The sequence below is a fragment of the Larus michahellis genome, chromosome Z, assembly GCF_964199755.1.
Source record: "Larus michahellis chromosome Z, bLarMic1.1, whole genome shotgun sequence".
NCBI classification, from domain to species: Eukaryota; Metazoa; Chordata; class Aves; order Charadriiformes; family Laridae; genus Larus; species Larus michahellis.
Genome location: NC_133930.1, coordinates 71,452,871 through 71,467,329, shown reverse-complemented (window position 1 = coordinate 71,467,329; position 14,459 = coordinate 71,452,871). Strand labels below are relative to the sequence as shown.

Here is a 14,459-nt window from a genome sequence, read left to right as displayed (position 1 = left end):
ATCCTGCCCCTGGAGTGATGCTCTGACCTCCTTCATCAGCACTGCTCTTCTCTGTGGGGATTCATCAGTGCATTTTCCTTAGAGCAGCCACTAAATCACCTGGGAAAGAGGTAAGGTGATGATGACTCCTTTTTTTCTCTTTTTCTTTTTCTTTTTCTTTTTCTGTTTCTTTTTCTTTTTCTTTTCTTTAATTTTGTTCCAAATGAGATTTTTTTCTGTTCCAGATTGTGGTTTGGAAAAAGAAAACTGGGGCATTTGATAGGTGGGGTGATGCTGAAGGGATGACTTTTCAGCCTGTCTCTGTTTCACATGGGAGTCTGCCAATTTTTCGCATTTTTTGACCAAGCTGTTTCTCTCCTTCTCAAGAGAGAGTTGGAGAGTGGAAAAAGACCTCCAGTCAGTGAGCTCTTACTGCAAAGTCCTATGTGCCAGCAGCCAGAACCTCCATAGACGCCTGGAAGAAATGTTCCCAGACATGGGCTCAGCATCCCTTTGCAGCTCTGGATGAGTTGGACCCAAGCGTGGAAAGCTTCGTAGCTCCTCCCTTTCTCTCTTGCAGCCGGGCAGACGCTCACAGTGGTAAATACCATGCCAAGTTTTGGCTTTTAAAACACAGCGCAAAGTGGGTTTGGAAAGCACAGCCAATCAGTTGGCTCCATGCACTTTCCCTGCCAATGCCCTCCAGGCTTCTCCAGGCTTGCTGGCATTGTCCATGGCCATAGCTCCTGGCCACAAAGCAGCAGTGTCCTCTTGTACAGGGGCTGCGCTCTTCTGCTGGTCCACTCCCTCTGGTTTGGTGCTCCCGAAGGGCTGCTTTGTTGCTGTATTGGTCACACAGCTGGGGAATTGCTGACTGACCCTTGAAACCTCCCAAGGATGGAGACCCTACCACTGCTCCAGCATGCTGTCCCAGAGCTGCACCACCCTCCTCAGGAAGGGTTTTCTCACAGTGTCCATCCTGAATCTCCCAAGCCTTCCCTTCTGCAGGAAGACAGGGAATTTCAGTAGAAGTCCTGCTTGACTAAAAAGGGAGCTTCTTGCACTAAAATGCAAAAAAGGATGTATATAAGAATGGGAAACTCCACTGCAGGAGAAGATCAGGTTTGAGACCATCTAAGGAACCCATAAATCCATGGGACCTGAGGAGATGCTTCAGTGGGTCCTGAGGAAACAGGTGAATGAAGTTGCTAAGCCACTATCCCTCATATTTGAGAAGTTGTGGCAGACTGGTGAAGTTCCAATGACTGGAAAATCGGAAACATGACCCCCATTTTTAAAAAGACAAAAAAGGAAGACCTGGGGAGCTACAGGCCGGCTAGTCTCACCTCTGTGCCCAGCAAGATCATGGAGAAGATCCCCCTGGAAACTATACTAGGCACATGGAAAATAAGGATGGAATTGGTGACAGCCAACATGGACTCACCGGGACAAGTCAAGCCTGACAAATTTGGTGGTCTTTTATGATGGGGTTACAGTGTTGGTGGATAAGGGAAGGGCAACTAACAATCTAACTGGACTTGTGCAAAGCATTTGACACTGTCCTACATGACATCCTTTTCTCTAAATTGGAAAGGCATGGATTTGATGGATGGACTGCTTGATGGATAAGGAATTAGCTGGATGGTCACACTCAAAGAGTTGCAGTCAACGGCTCAATGTCCAAGTGGCAACCAGTGATGAATGGTGTTCTTAAGGGGTTGGTACTGGGACCAGTGCTGTTTAACATCTTTGTCAGGGACACAGTGGCACTGAGTGCACCCTCAGCAAGTTTGCTGACGACACCAAGCTGTGTGGTGCAGTTGACATGCTGGAGGGAAGGGATGCCATCCAGAGGGACCTGGACAGGCTTGACAGGTGGGCCCATGCCAACCTCATTAAGTTCAACAAGGCCACGTGCAAGGTCCTGCATGTGGGTTGCAGCAATCCCATGCACAAATACCGACTTGATGGAGAATGGATTGAGAACACCCCTGAGGAGAAGGACTTGGAGGTGTTGGTGGATGAGAAGCTCAACATGAACCAGCAACGCATGCTCACAGCTGAGAAAGCCAACCGCATCCTGGGCTGCATCAAAAGAAGCATGGCCAGCAGGTCAAGGGAGGTGATGCTGGCCTTCCACTCTGCTCTGGTGAGACCCCCACCTGGAGGACTACATGCAGCTCTGGAGCCCCAACATAAGAAGGACATGGACCTGTTGGAGTGAGTCCAGTGGAGGGCCACAAAGATGATGAGAGGGCTGGAGCACCTCTCCTGTGAAGACAAGCTGAGAGAGTTGGGGTTGTTCAGCCTGGAGAAGAGAAGGCTCCAGGGAGACCTTATTGCGGCCTTTTGATACCTGAAGGGGGCCTATGGGAAAAATGGGGAGGGACTCTTTATGAGGGAGTGTAGTGATAGGATGAGGGGTAACGGTTTTAAACTGAAGGAGGGGAGATTTAGATTAGGTATTGGGAATATAGTCTTTACTGTGAGGGTGGTGAGGCACTGGAACAGGTTGCCCAGAGAAGCTGTGGATGCCCCATCCCTGGAAGTGTTCAAGGCCAGGCTGGATGGGGCTTTGAGCAGCCTGGTCTAGTGGGAGGTGTCCCTGCCTATGGCAGGGGGGTTGGAACTAGATGATCTTTAAGGTCCCTTCCAATGATTCTGTGATTCTATGAAATACAATAGACAGCAAAAGAATGTAGTAAACATTGCTTGCTTGATTACTTAGAGGTAGTATCAGGCAGGTCCAAGATCACCTACAGCTCATACTAGTGAGTGTCACTAAGGGTTGTACAACAGGATTCTACAGGCATGCTAGAAGTTGGGGAAAATGCATGTCCACTGACAGATGGAGCAGACGGCATGGTGCTGGACAATATGGAAAATCCTGCAATGGTCAATGGATCTTTGTAGCATATTCACAGGCAAAGCCGGCTCCCACATCTCTGCATTCACCAGCATGGTTTGGGAAGGAGGTGAGGGGGCCAAATTTGGGGTTTAATGACTGCTTAGAGAAAGCGACGTACTCCAGGAATAGCTGGACGTACATCCACTGGAATGGATGGCACTCACCCAATAGGGAAAAACAGTGCTGCTCGATGTGAATGAAGCTGCTGTCAGTCACAGTGAGTATCATGGCAACGGGGAAAGGGCTGATTGACAAGACTAATATTATGCCCACCTTTAAGAAGGGCAAGGAGAAGGATCTGGGCAACAGCAGTCTGTAAGCAATAGCTCCATCTTTGGAAAAATCGTGGAGCAAGACTTTGTGGAGATTCTTTTCAAGCATGTGAAGGGCAGGAAGGTAACCAGAAAGAGTCCACAGGTCCAGGCTTTGGACTTAACCCCAGTCCCTTGTTTTCCCCACCCGGCTCTTCACTGCAAAATCTAGTGCAGGACTGAGAAGTCAGTCACCTCTGACTCTGCAGAGATCTTGTCTCTGTGCGCTAACATCTTCATTCCTGGTAGTAACATTGAGAGCAGTGGATGGAAAAGGAAAACAGGCTCCAGGAGCAGGGCTGCTGCCTCGGGTAGACAGAAAACAGAGTTCTCATATGGGTGAATCGTCATCGAGTGCATAGACATCCTGCTAACGGGGCTTATACAATTAAGAATGGATCCAGTGCCAGCACTGCTCTGCTAAGACAGAGCAAGAGCAAAGGGCAATTACACCCACTTCAGACTCCTTCCAAGGGGGCGAAAGGGACCAGCAAACTCCAGCTTAGTCCTTTTCTTCCTTCTAATAACAGCCTCTTTTTTGTTGTTTTTTTCCCCATGGGCTGGAGAACAGGAAGGTGTGGCAGGGTAAACATGTGGGACAAATGTCAGAGACCCCTGCTCACCCGCCCCGGCCGTGGGCAGGCAGCTGGACCTGCAGGTGGGGAAAGAAGCTCTGCTAAAGTATGGTCTCACAGCAAAAGAGTCGAGGGATCCTTTGCAAGCCACACACTGATCCGTTCCAGGGCAGCCTTGGTAACCAGGGGGGAGATGGGCGAAATCCTACTGCCGCTTGTCAGCTGCTTCTTTCAGCAAGGGACAAAATTTCTACACAGGGCTCCTTCCTGAGCTGTGTGACTCCTGCCTGCCTGAGAACAGGGGAGGAACAGCTCAATACTCTGGGGAAAGAAGTAGGAAAAAGTGGAAGGTCCCTCTCCAACCATTTTTCTGCCCGTAGATACCAAACTTTCAACCATGAGAAGAAAACACCCATGATTCCTGTGCAATGCGTTTCAGGGCCCAAAAGCCAATGGAAGTTGTCACAGAGACCACCTACCCTCCTCCACAGTCTCCCCGTCCAAGCCCTCTGCTGCACCGCGGTCTGCTGGCAACTTCCATACGATGATGCTCCTGCACTGGAGCTAGATCTGGAGGAATGAAATAGTCAGAAGCCAGTGTCCTCTTCCAGAGCCCTCTTGTCAATATGGTCTTCAGAGCATGCCTCCAAGCAACTGCAGAGGCTTGGGGATGTCCTGCCCCCTGTGCCAGACTGGGCCCCAGAGGCTGGCAGCTGGTCCCAGCTGGGAGCAAGCCCACCTCTCCCTGGAGTGTGGTGGGGACCTCCCACCAGCTGCCTGTCCTTAGCCACAGTCTTGCAGCCAGAAACATCGCTTCCACGGAAGCTGTTTTCGTGAGAAAGTGCCAAGGAACACAGGCAAACGTTCGCATCAGTTTCCCAGGAATGACTTCTCCATCTCCACACTCTAGCCAAACCCACAAGCACCCAGGCAGCAAGCAGTGGCCTGTTTCCATCACGCAGCAGACAGCCTGTGCTGAGGGCTTGCATCCCCTGCCTGGTTTCAGGAGGGGTTTGCATGCTGTCCCCCTACCCAAGGTACATGAACCAGCCTAGGGTTCTCTAGTGTCATCTCAGGACTCTTGGATCTGTTTCTCTAAATCTGGTAAAAATTTTGCAGTGCAGAGAGATAAATTCACTTGGGGGGAGGCAGCCAGATGTAGGAAAAGCTGGGGAAGGTTAATGCAAGGAGGCTCAGGCATGGCCCAGTCAACCCCATCAGCCAGAAACCCACCCAGCTGGAGGGGTAATTCAGAGTAATGCTGCCAGACGTCATAACTGAAAATACTTTATTTGACATCAATAGTAAAGTAGGAACATAGGATTATACATCCGTTGATATATAAATGATAAAAATGCAAAAGCAAAACCATCAACAGGAAACCCACATGCAGTCCAGTTCACGCGTCACATCCCAGGGAAAAGCTGCATGCCAGGACCCTTCCTCATCCTAACAAGCAAACAGTAATCCCAAAGAAACCAACCATTAGCATTTCCTCTGCAGCTCTTTGTTCTGGGTTTCAACCGTTATGCATGCTATCACTTTGAATGTTGCTACCAGTACAGGAGAGGAAAAAACACTACCCACCAACAGGTCATGGCCAGAATTCACTTCTGTGCAACATGAGAGCTCTGGAAAAAGCCCCAAAAAATCCTAGGGAGAGAAATTTCATGGCCAGGTTGAGTCAAGAGCATTTCGTGAGTTTGACTGATACAGTTTACACAGGGACAATGAGATCTGGAAATCACAGGTCAGCACCAGAGGGTGAAACAAGCAACGAAAGGCAGCTTCAGCTTTTACATGGCTTGTGGCTTCAGCAGTAGAAGAGAAACCAAGTGACAGTTTCTTGGGTGATCCAAGTGTCTCTCTGCTGAAAATGGTTTTCAGGTTTCCTAGTTTTTCCTAGTTTTCCAGTTTCCATTTCTCTCCTCTTTCAAGGCACATGTGTAGAAACCTTCGATTGCAACAGCCAGAAACAAGTGCTCACACCACCTCTGTGATATTCAAGGATTTCAGCGTACAGTGAAACGGCAAGTTGTTACACTTAACTTTTTTTCTGATCTTCAGAGAGTCCCAAGGCAAGGAAAAAAACCCCAACCCCAACCCAACCCCTTAATCACAACAGGTAGCCCCTTTGCATAGCCTGTTAGCAGCCAGACACCACTGCAGCTGAAGGTCCCAACTCTTCTACTTACTAAAGGCTCAGCACAAAGTCCAGGTGCTCTCTGCAGAGACCTGGGATTTTCAGCAGAGCCTCGATGAGTTTTGGTGCTGATCTGCCACCCATGGGAGCGGGGCCCTGCTTCTAAGACACCATGGAAAAAATAAAATATAAAGTCGTCTTGCCTCTGTCTCCATTACTGGTGCAACCACAGCCACACCGATGTTTTACAGGTAGACATTTCACCTGACTTCTGTAACACACCCTCTTCTTGTACCCCTTTGTATCTGTAAGAGCTGGAGCCTGACCTGCCAAACAGGAGTAATTTTTTTGATGCAACAATAAGTATAAGAGCGTCTCTTAAACACAAGGCTACTTCCTTGCTCTTTGCTCCTGCTCCACAGAAGCCCACTTTGCTACCACCGCATCTGACCAGCAACAGCTTTTAAGTGAAGGGGGTGAATATATTTTCAAAGTGAGATTGACACGGCAGCTGGGCATCTCCCTAGTAATTAAACACTCTGTGCATACTTTGAGCCACTGATGGCCTAAGAAGAAACGCTCTGTTCCCTGGCCCCTGCAGGATCCCACCCCTGCAGTGCAAGGGTTCAGCAAAACCTTCAGGTCTCAACAAAAAATAATAATAAAACAAAACAAAAAAACACCAAAAAAAAAGTGAAAAAGAAAAAAAAAAAAAGAGGCAGTGCTGAAGATGATCCCCAATACAACGAGTGTCCCTGATTTCAACAGCCTTCAGCACAGGCCAAGGAAGTGCAAATTACTGTGGTCAGAGCTGGTGGCAAAGTACTCGCCAGAAGGAATTCAGTTCTCATTTCTGACCGAGAGCTTTAAATCACTTAAACCAGCTCCAAGGGTGTCAGCGCTTGAGGCTTTCATAGGGTGACGGCGGGGGAGGGGAGGGTGGGGGGAAAGCTGGGTGTCTGTACAGGTGGTGCCCGGGTGCACTGACAAAAAGCAGTACTCCAAAATGTGCATGTCCCTCAAAGCCTGAGAAAATCAGACGGGAGCTTCCCGATAGAGGACATGTGTTTGCAACAGGCAAAGAAATATGGATTAAATGTCAGCCCTGCTGCAAATATCTCAGCACCACAGGAGATTTCACAGACAAATACACAGAGCAAATATAACACACAGCATATATATAATGACGCACATAAAAAAGTCAACTAGTCTGAAGATAAAGGAGGCCTTGAATCATATCCTATTATGCTGCACCCTAGTTTAATCTGGTATTAAATACAATGCTTATGATATACAAATTACTTAGAAAAGTTATTAAAATGTTACAACAAGAACAAAAGTAATAAGTGAATTCAAGTTTTATGCAAGAACAATTTTGTTTGTAGGAAGCTTCAGACAATGTTTAAATAGCGTGGTAACTTTCTACCACTGTTATCACGTGTCAGCAAATTTTAAGGCCATAATTTCACCACGCAATAAAATTCATTCATCTTTATTTCCGAAAAAAACCCAACCAAACAACCCCACCCTCCCACCCCCAAACCCAGGGGTTGTACTGCTGAGGCAAAGCCAAAAAGTCACTATCACATCCAGAAGTAAGGTTATCTGAAGTCAGCGATTTTTGCGGACGCTGTCCGTATAGCTCCCACCCTATTCAGAGAGCTCACTGGCAAATCCCGGCAAACTCTGGCTTAACTAACTCAAAGCCTCCTTTGAGATTAAAAGAAATAATGACATTCATTGAATCCAGACTTGATTGTTCAACACTTGCTCTGCACACAGAGAAGATGTTTGTTTTGGTCACTATGAGAGAAAAATATGATATTGTCTCCATTAAAAAAAACAACAAATCTAACGCAAAGCGTAAACTTGTACAATTTTAGCAGCATTTTACAGTCCTTCATAAGGTAAAACCAGGAATGAAAAGGAATGTTTTCATCCACCTCATTAAAATTATCAAAATATCATGGGCAGTAATTGCTGATGCATCACAGTTATAATCAGTAAAATCTGGGTCCAGCAGTTAACTCAACATGGGGAGCACTGCAGAAAATAGATCAGATTCAACATTTTCTGGCAAAGTAAATATTTACAACTCTTATGTACATCTTCTAGACTTATAAAACAACGGAGAGCTAGAAAGTTGTGTAAAGTCAAGTTTGGAATTTAAAAAAAAAAAATTTAAAAAGCACTTGTCCAACCAATTTGGAGACGCTTTGGCATGCCAAAAGAGGCCTTTTTTTTTTTTTTTTTTCATTGCAACTGTTATAAAACCAGCAGATATAAAGCATCGGTGAGGCCAGATGTCCTGGGAAACACAGGCAAGGTCTCTCTTGTGTCTGTGATGTTAGCTATTTGGCGAGCCAATATCCACTGTGATCTTTGTATACAGAGGGTACTTGTCAGTTCTTAACACCTTGTAGGACAGTGTATTTAAGCCGTCGGAGCTCATTGTCTCCCTTGTGTGAGCAATTCGGTCAAACCTGCAGAAGTTGGAGGGAGGGTGGCGAACGACACAAAAAAAGAAGGTGGGGGGGGAAGCAAAGAAAGGGGAAAAAAAAAGTTTAAACAACCCGAACTTGGCATGACATTTTTATAGCCTCTCAGGCAGCATCTCCGTCCGGTGTTTTAAGAACAGACCGAGCATCAGCACGGGTCCCACAAACTCCCAGATTCGGCCGGCCTGAGCAGTGGGCAAAGGCACCCCTATGGGGTCAAATTTTAGCCAGGAAAACGCAGCCAAGCTTTTAAATCACACAGGTCTTTTCCCAGCTCTGTGCTAGAGCACAGGTTTTATATGCCAAAGACAAGCTGGAAACCATTGCTCAGAGCTTAATTTGCTGCGTTTAAGAAAAATCAAAAAAATAATGGACAGAGCTATTCGTGCCATAGTGAAATCTTGGGGAAAAGGTCTGTAACAAGGTAATAAACTGGCGAGGGGATGGAAGGAGGCAGCTTACAGCACAGGCAACAGGGCTGGCAAAGGAGGAGATGGCTGCAGGCTTTCTGTGATTGGGTTTTTTGCACGGCAGAGAGAAAGCTGAGCAGCGGGAGCAGCATGCGTGGGAGGCACCCCTTGAGTCTGCTGCGGGATGGGGGAGACGCACCTCTCAGGGTTGGGTTCGTTCTTCTGGTCCCGGGAATGACGAATCATTCTGCATTTCCCAATGACAGCATCCGGACGGGATATCCCCATGCCTTTAAACACCAGCCTGTAGAAAAAAAGTACAGCAAACATCAGCCACAGGTGACGGATGTGGGATACTCTGACACACCTTCCACAAATTACTTTTTTTTTTTCTTTAATTGAGGATGTCGCTAGTGCGTTTGCAGGCTTGCTAACACCAAAAGGGGAGAAAGCCAGTCCCTTTCCACGTGGGCATGTCAGCGTGGAGAAGAGAGATTTCACCCTGCCAACACTAAGGATCTGCTAATTCACCTGCACTGCCAGCTCCTCCAACGCCCCCATTAACCTTGCTTCAGGCTATAGACTGGAATTTGAATGGGAGCCATCTAGTTTTTAACCCATCTGGAAAGGAGCCAGAAGAGCACTCAGCTTTTGAGATGTAAAAGCTGCAGTGCTGGTAGAAACTGAAGTGAGTGGTGGTGAAGCAGCAGGGGACACACGTGAGTTCAGAGCCACAACAGTGCCAGCTGGGACCTGCCAGGTGAGGGGCAGCCTGTCTTTATTTTGTACCTGGTTTCTTCCTCTTTGCATCTCCCTTTTCATTTTTATATATAGCATCTTCTGCTCCCTCAAACCCGAGTGCCCCCAAAAGAGCAGACTGACACCTTCCTCTGAATGCCCTGCCCCACTGGAAGGTCGACCCTCGCTTGCTTTATTAAACAGAAGTGCTGAACCTCAGGAAGGTACAAGCACTTTTAGGCAGACCTTTCCTGAAGCTCAGAAGAGCTTGGAAAGTCCAGAGAAAAGACCACGCAGAGTAGTTTTGCCATTAAGAAGCGTGAAGAGGGCTTCCCAAATCTGAGCTCCCCATGATGATTTCTCACAGTGACCGCCCTGGGGATGCAAAGCCATAAGGTAGCATAACCTCATGTCCACCCTCTGCCCCAGTTTCAGGCAGGGGTGGTCCCAGCCTGCCCCGTGCAAACACCTTTCTCCTCTCTGCAGTTCTCAGCCTTGCTAGGCTTCCTTCCAGGCAGGAAGCGACAGCTCACCTCGTTATTGAGAGCCGCTTACAGCCTGACAAACCAAGCTCTCCTGGGAACAAAGGGATCCAACACCAGGCTGCAGACTCAGGCATGCCTCGGGCTGTGTTGGGATAGGTGGGTTAAGGTCTCCTCCACATCACCACGTGCCCTGAATCCCCAGTGCTGGGAGAACCAGAAGCACGCTGCTCCAACCCACGCACCAGGGTGGGTGCCTGCAAGGCTGCGCAGCAAAGAAGCAATGCGTGTGTGGGGGCAAGGCCATGATTTTTCCGGCCAGACCCACTCCCCAGCACCCACCAGGAACATGTTTTCGCTGAGCCAGCAGCTCGCCCATGCACCCCCTCTGTCCCCAACCTGGAGGGGAAGCTCTGGCGGTCAGAGGGAAAAGACACCCTGCGCGCCCCCAGCCCGGGCGAACACAGCAGGTCCATGCTCATCCCCACCCCCGAGGCACTCCGAGTGCCAAGGGTATGATTTATTTACCTGTTATAAATGTCATCATCTTCGCCACCCCAGCCCCAGTAATTGTTTGGGAACCCGTTGATTTTTGTGAACTGCTCTTTGCTCAAGGCAGACACGCCTCCGAAATACTGATTGTAAGGCAACCTGGAAGCAGGAAGAAAAGGCGATTAGAGGAGGTGAGGTGCTAGCCAAGGAGCAGCCTGCCCACCCGAAAAAGACTTGCTGCTGCCCTCCACCCCAGGCCACAGCAAGCCAGCACCCGCAGCAGCAGGAAGCTCCATGTGTTTTGGTGCCGTGGACTCACCCAAAGCAGAGGGAGCTGGTGGACTCAGTCCCAAATACAGATGGGAAGAACTTTGCAACCAGCAATGGCTGCAGCCTCTTACTAAGAAGTATGCTGTCCTCCAAGGACAGGCTGGTGGGATGCACACCACCTTGCCCAAGGACAGACGGGTGACATGCATGCCCTGGGAATGGGAAGAGCTCGGCAAGACATTGAAGGTGCTGCAAAGCCTTCTCTTCCTGCAGCTCCACTGCTCGCCTCTATGCTCCCCCATGTCCCAAAGGAAAGGTTGCAGCTCAGAACTGATCCAGCAGCGTGACCTTGCACACACAAAGCCAACCAGTTCCTGCTCGAAATGGGAGGCAATTCACCGGGAGATTTGGAACAGATGAAATTCAGACCTACAGAACCAGAAGAAGATCCATGCAGGGATCATCAGGACCTACCGCAGACCTTATCTCTGCTTCAGCAAGCAGAAGAAACCCCTGGGGCCTGCATTTCTGCTCCAAGCTTCACCAAGCTGCAAGAAGAAAACTGCAGCTACTGCAGTGCTGGTGACAGTCCTGCTCTGAGCAGGGCTTCAGTCTGGAGTGGAGACATGCAGGGGTCCAGCCACCAACACCACTATTGCATCTCTAGCACTACTGACCACCATGGGGTCATGACCGTTTTTTACCTTATAGATGAGCTTTTAAACTCCCCCTTGGGGATTTGGGATCAGAAAAAAAAAAAAAAAAGAAAAAAAGGAAAAGCATGACAGATCTTTGTCTGCAGCAGCTTGCTGAACCCGAATGTATGCTGAAAGGTATTTCGTTTTGTGTTGCTCTCAGATATGAGGGCAGGTCCCTAAGTGGCCCAAATGAAACAGCCAAAAATATTTCATTTTGCTCTTAAAATAGCATCTGATGTAGTCATTCTAAAGCTGCACGTAATTCTCGCTGTGTGAGAATGTCTCGCTTTTCAGACTGGGTGGAAACACTAGCTGTCTTCCAGCTTCCAGCCTGAAACACAAGAAGGGATACCCGGGCACCGGCAAAACGACAGGCTCTTCGTTATTCCTTGCCCAACGTTTCACTTTCCAGAAGCTGTGAATTTTAATAAACTGCTCAGCTGTGTTTCTCCCCCCTTTCTTCCCCTCCAGCCCATCCCGCTCACAGCCACCCGCTCCCTGCAGGGACGCGCACGCCAAGACAGGCTTTTGCCAGAGACATTTTCCCAGGCTTTCAATGGTGGGTGGGGATGTGCAGCGCTGCGCCTGGCCTGCTAGGCTAACGGCGGTATTAGGAACAAAAGGCGTTTCTCACCGAAATCCAAATTTATCCATGGATACAGAGAGGTGCCGTGGCTGGCTGTAACATTTGTAGGTGTTCCTGTCATCCATTGGGATGAGGTCTACGTCACTAAACACAAAGCAATCATAGTCATACTCTTTCAAAGCCTCTGCGAATCCTATATTCAGCAGTTTAGCACGGTTAAATTCTTCTTCTCCATCCTAATTTAAAAACAAATAAAAACAGTTAAGTGACTTAAACTTAACAGTTGATGTCAGTAGTTTCTTACCTGTCGCTGGACTCCGATGTCACCACGCTAGGTTGGCGTGCCTGTGATGGACTGAGCTTGAGCCCGAGCACCCCCCCTGGCAGCACCCACAGGACACCTGCAGCAAAGCCCCCGCAGAACACCCTCCCTGAGACGATGGCATCTGAGCCAGTTGCAAACCATGGGGACCACCGAAACGTCTGAGGAAAGGCTGGACCCGGGTCAGCTCCCCTCTCCTTGTGGGAGGCTCCAAGGGGACAGGTTTGATGCTGAGAGGTCTGTCCCCCCCCCCATCCCACGCTACGCACAGGCTTTCAGGATTCAATTTTGTGATAAAGTTTACAGACCGCTGGGGCAAGTGGCAGAGAAAAGCAAAAAGAGATGAGCTCCTCTGGAAGAAGGGACCCTTACTACAGAGAGAGACCTTGGCAGTGCTTTAGCTTACAGCCAGGACAAGGACCACGGACCAAAACCTTTCTGTGGCCAGGATTTCAGCACCCTCTTCCTAAGCTCTGCCACAACATGGCTGAGGGACCGTGGTGTGGTCCCTGCTCAGCAGCAGGCGTGAACACATGCCAGAGGTGACTTGCAAAGCACGGGGAGGCACCAGGTAAGGTCTGCCACTCTGCAGTGCGCTCCAGCTCCCACGCCAGAATGCTCCCCAGGTTCTGGAAAGCGTGCTGCAGGTTCAGTATGTGGCTGTGACACACACAGAGCCTTGTTCACAGGATAGCAGGATGGTGAGAGATGCTTCCTGCTAGGGCTATGGCTCGCCTGCTGCGGTGCGCAGCCCCTTCTTTGCTGTTGCTTTGCCATCTGGAGCATGGCAGGACCCACCATCCGACCTGGGGGGCTTCCCAGGAAAACAAACCCAGGAGAGCTGTCACTGTGACGGGAAGGACCTGAAAAGAGCCGACACCACAGCAGAGCACATTTATCCCAGGGCAGGCGCAGATAACAAAGGAAACTCTCCACTCTCCTCCCCGAGCAATGAGGCACCCGAGGAGAAATCAGTTTGGCCTCTCAGGCAGAAACATTTCAAAAGCACACGTGGCTTTGAGCACAAGTATGGGCTCGCAAGTTGCTCGAGTACTTTTGAAAAACAACAGGATCATACCCTCAAACCCAAGAATACCAGCAGTTTGAAAGTAAGGATTCCCAATCTAGGACTTGAATTTGCAGTCCACCTTCTCAAACCCAAGCACTGTGCAGGGGAACGGAGCAGGAGATAGGGAACTCGCAAGGCATTACTGAAGGAGGCTGAAGATTTTTGCCAGCCTGTAAAACAAGGCTGCCAAATCCTTTCTCTTCTACCACACCCCACCGTTCCCCCTCCACGCCCTCGGAGCAGTGTCAAGACAAAGAATTACCCCACCATGCAAGCCATCCCCCACCCCATGGTACCTGCACCCAGCATGGGACACAAATCATGGACAGATAAAATACTGTGCCCAAGGAGCAGCAGCTTAAAACATTTCCTGCTCCCAAATCGCTTTGCCTGATTAATAAACAATCGGTTTGGAAAATGTTTAATCCAGACTGGTTAATGGACCTGTGGCTGGAGAGCCACCACAGGTTCTTGAAACAGCCACAAATATCTTTCAAATGAAGGTTTTAACATGCAAGTGTCAAACCAAGGTTTTCAAAAGCATTCATCACCTGCCTCGGGCGTAAATGACTTCACAGGGAGGAGTGAGCTTTTGTGGAGGAGGATCTGAGCAAATTCTCAGCATCCTCACCCGAAACAAAAGAGTTCACGCAATAACTAAGGTGGTGGGAAGATGATCACCATCATGCATAAGCAAGAGCAGTGAAAACTTGAGTGCAGAAAATGTAGGCAAGTTGAACAAAGAGGCTCGGGAGAGGGAGCGGCTGAGGCTGTGGGATGGGAGGGTTTTCTTCCCCTCAGTGAGGGGGTCTGCCCAGCCCCCGCTGCTTCTCAGGTCCCACGGCACCAAACCCAGGCCTGTCCCCAGGAGGGACAACGCCGGTGCAAAGTGCAGTACTGGTGCAAGAGGTCCCCAAGATGGGGACTCCCTCCCCCAAGAGGGACTTTGCTGGTGCAAAGTGCAATGTGCTTACACCT

At 49.1% G+C, this 14,459-nt stretch overlaps 1 protein-coding gene across 1 annotated transcript in view; it reads right to left on the bottom strand.

Annotated features, from left to right (window-relative positions):
• Positions 1–5,044: 5,044 nt before the first annotated feature.
• B4GALT1 (beta-1,4-galactosyltransferase 1) overlaps positions 5,045–14,459 on the bottom strand; it is a 29,004-nt gene continuing 19,589 nt past the window's right edge. Inside the window, exons 3-6 of the mRNA XM_074569818.1 lie at positions 12,139–12,326; positions 10,573–10,695; positions 9,024–9,128; positions 5,045–8,399 (exon numbers count right to left, since the gene is read on the bottom strand). Of these exons, the coding sequence (XP_074425919.1) occupies positions 8,264–8,399; positions 9,024–9,128; positions 10,573–10,695; positions 12,139–12,326 (552 nt within the window). The 3' untranslated portion in view covers positions 5,045–8,263. The remainder of the gene's footprint in view (positions 8,400–9,023; positions 9,129–10,572; positions 10,696–12,138; positions 12,327–14,459) is intronic.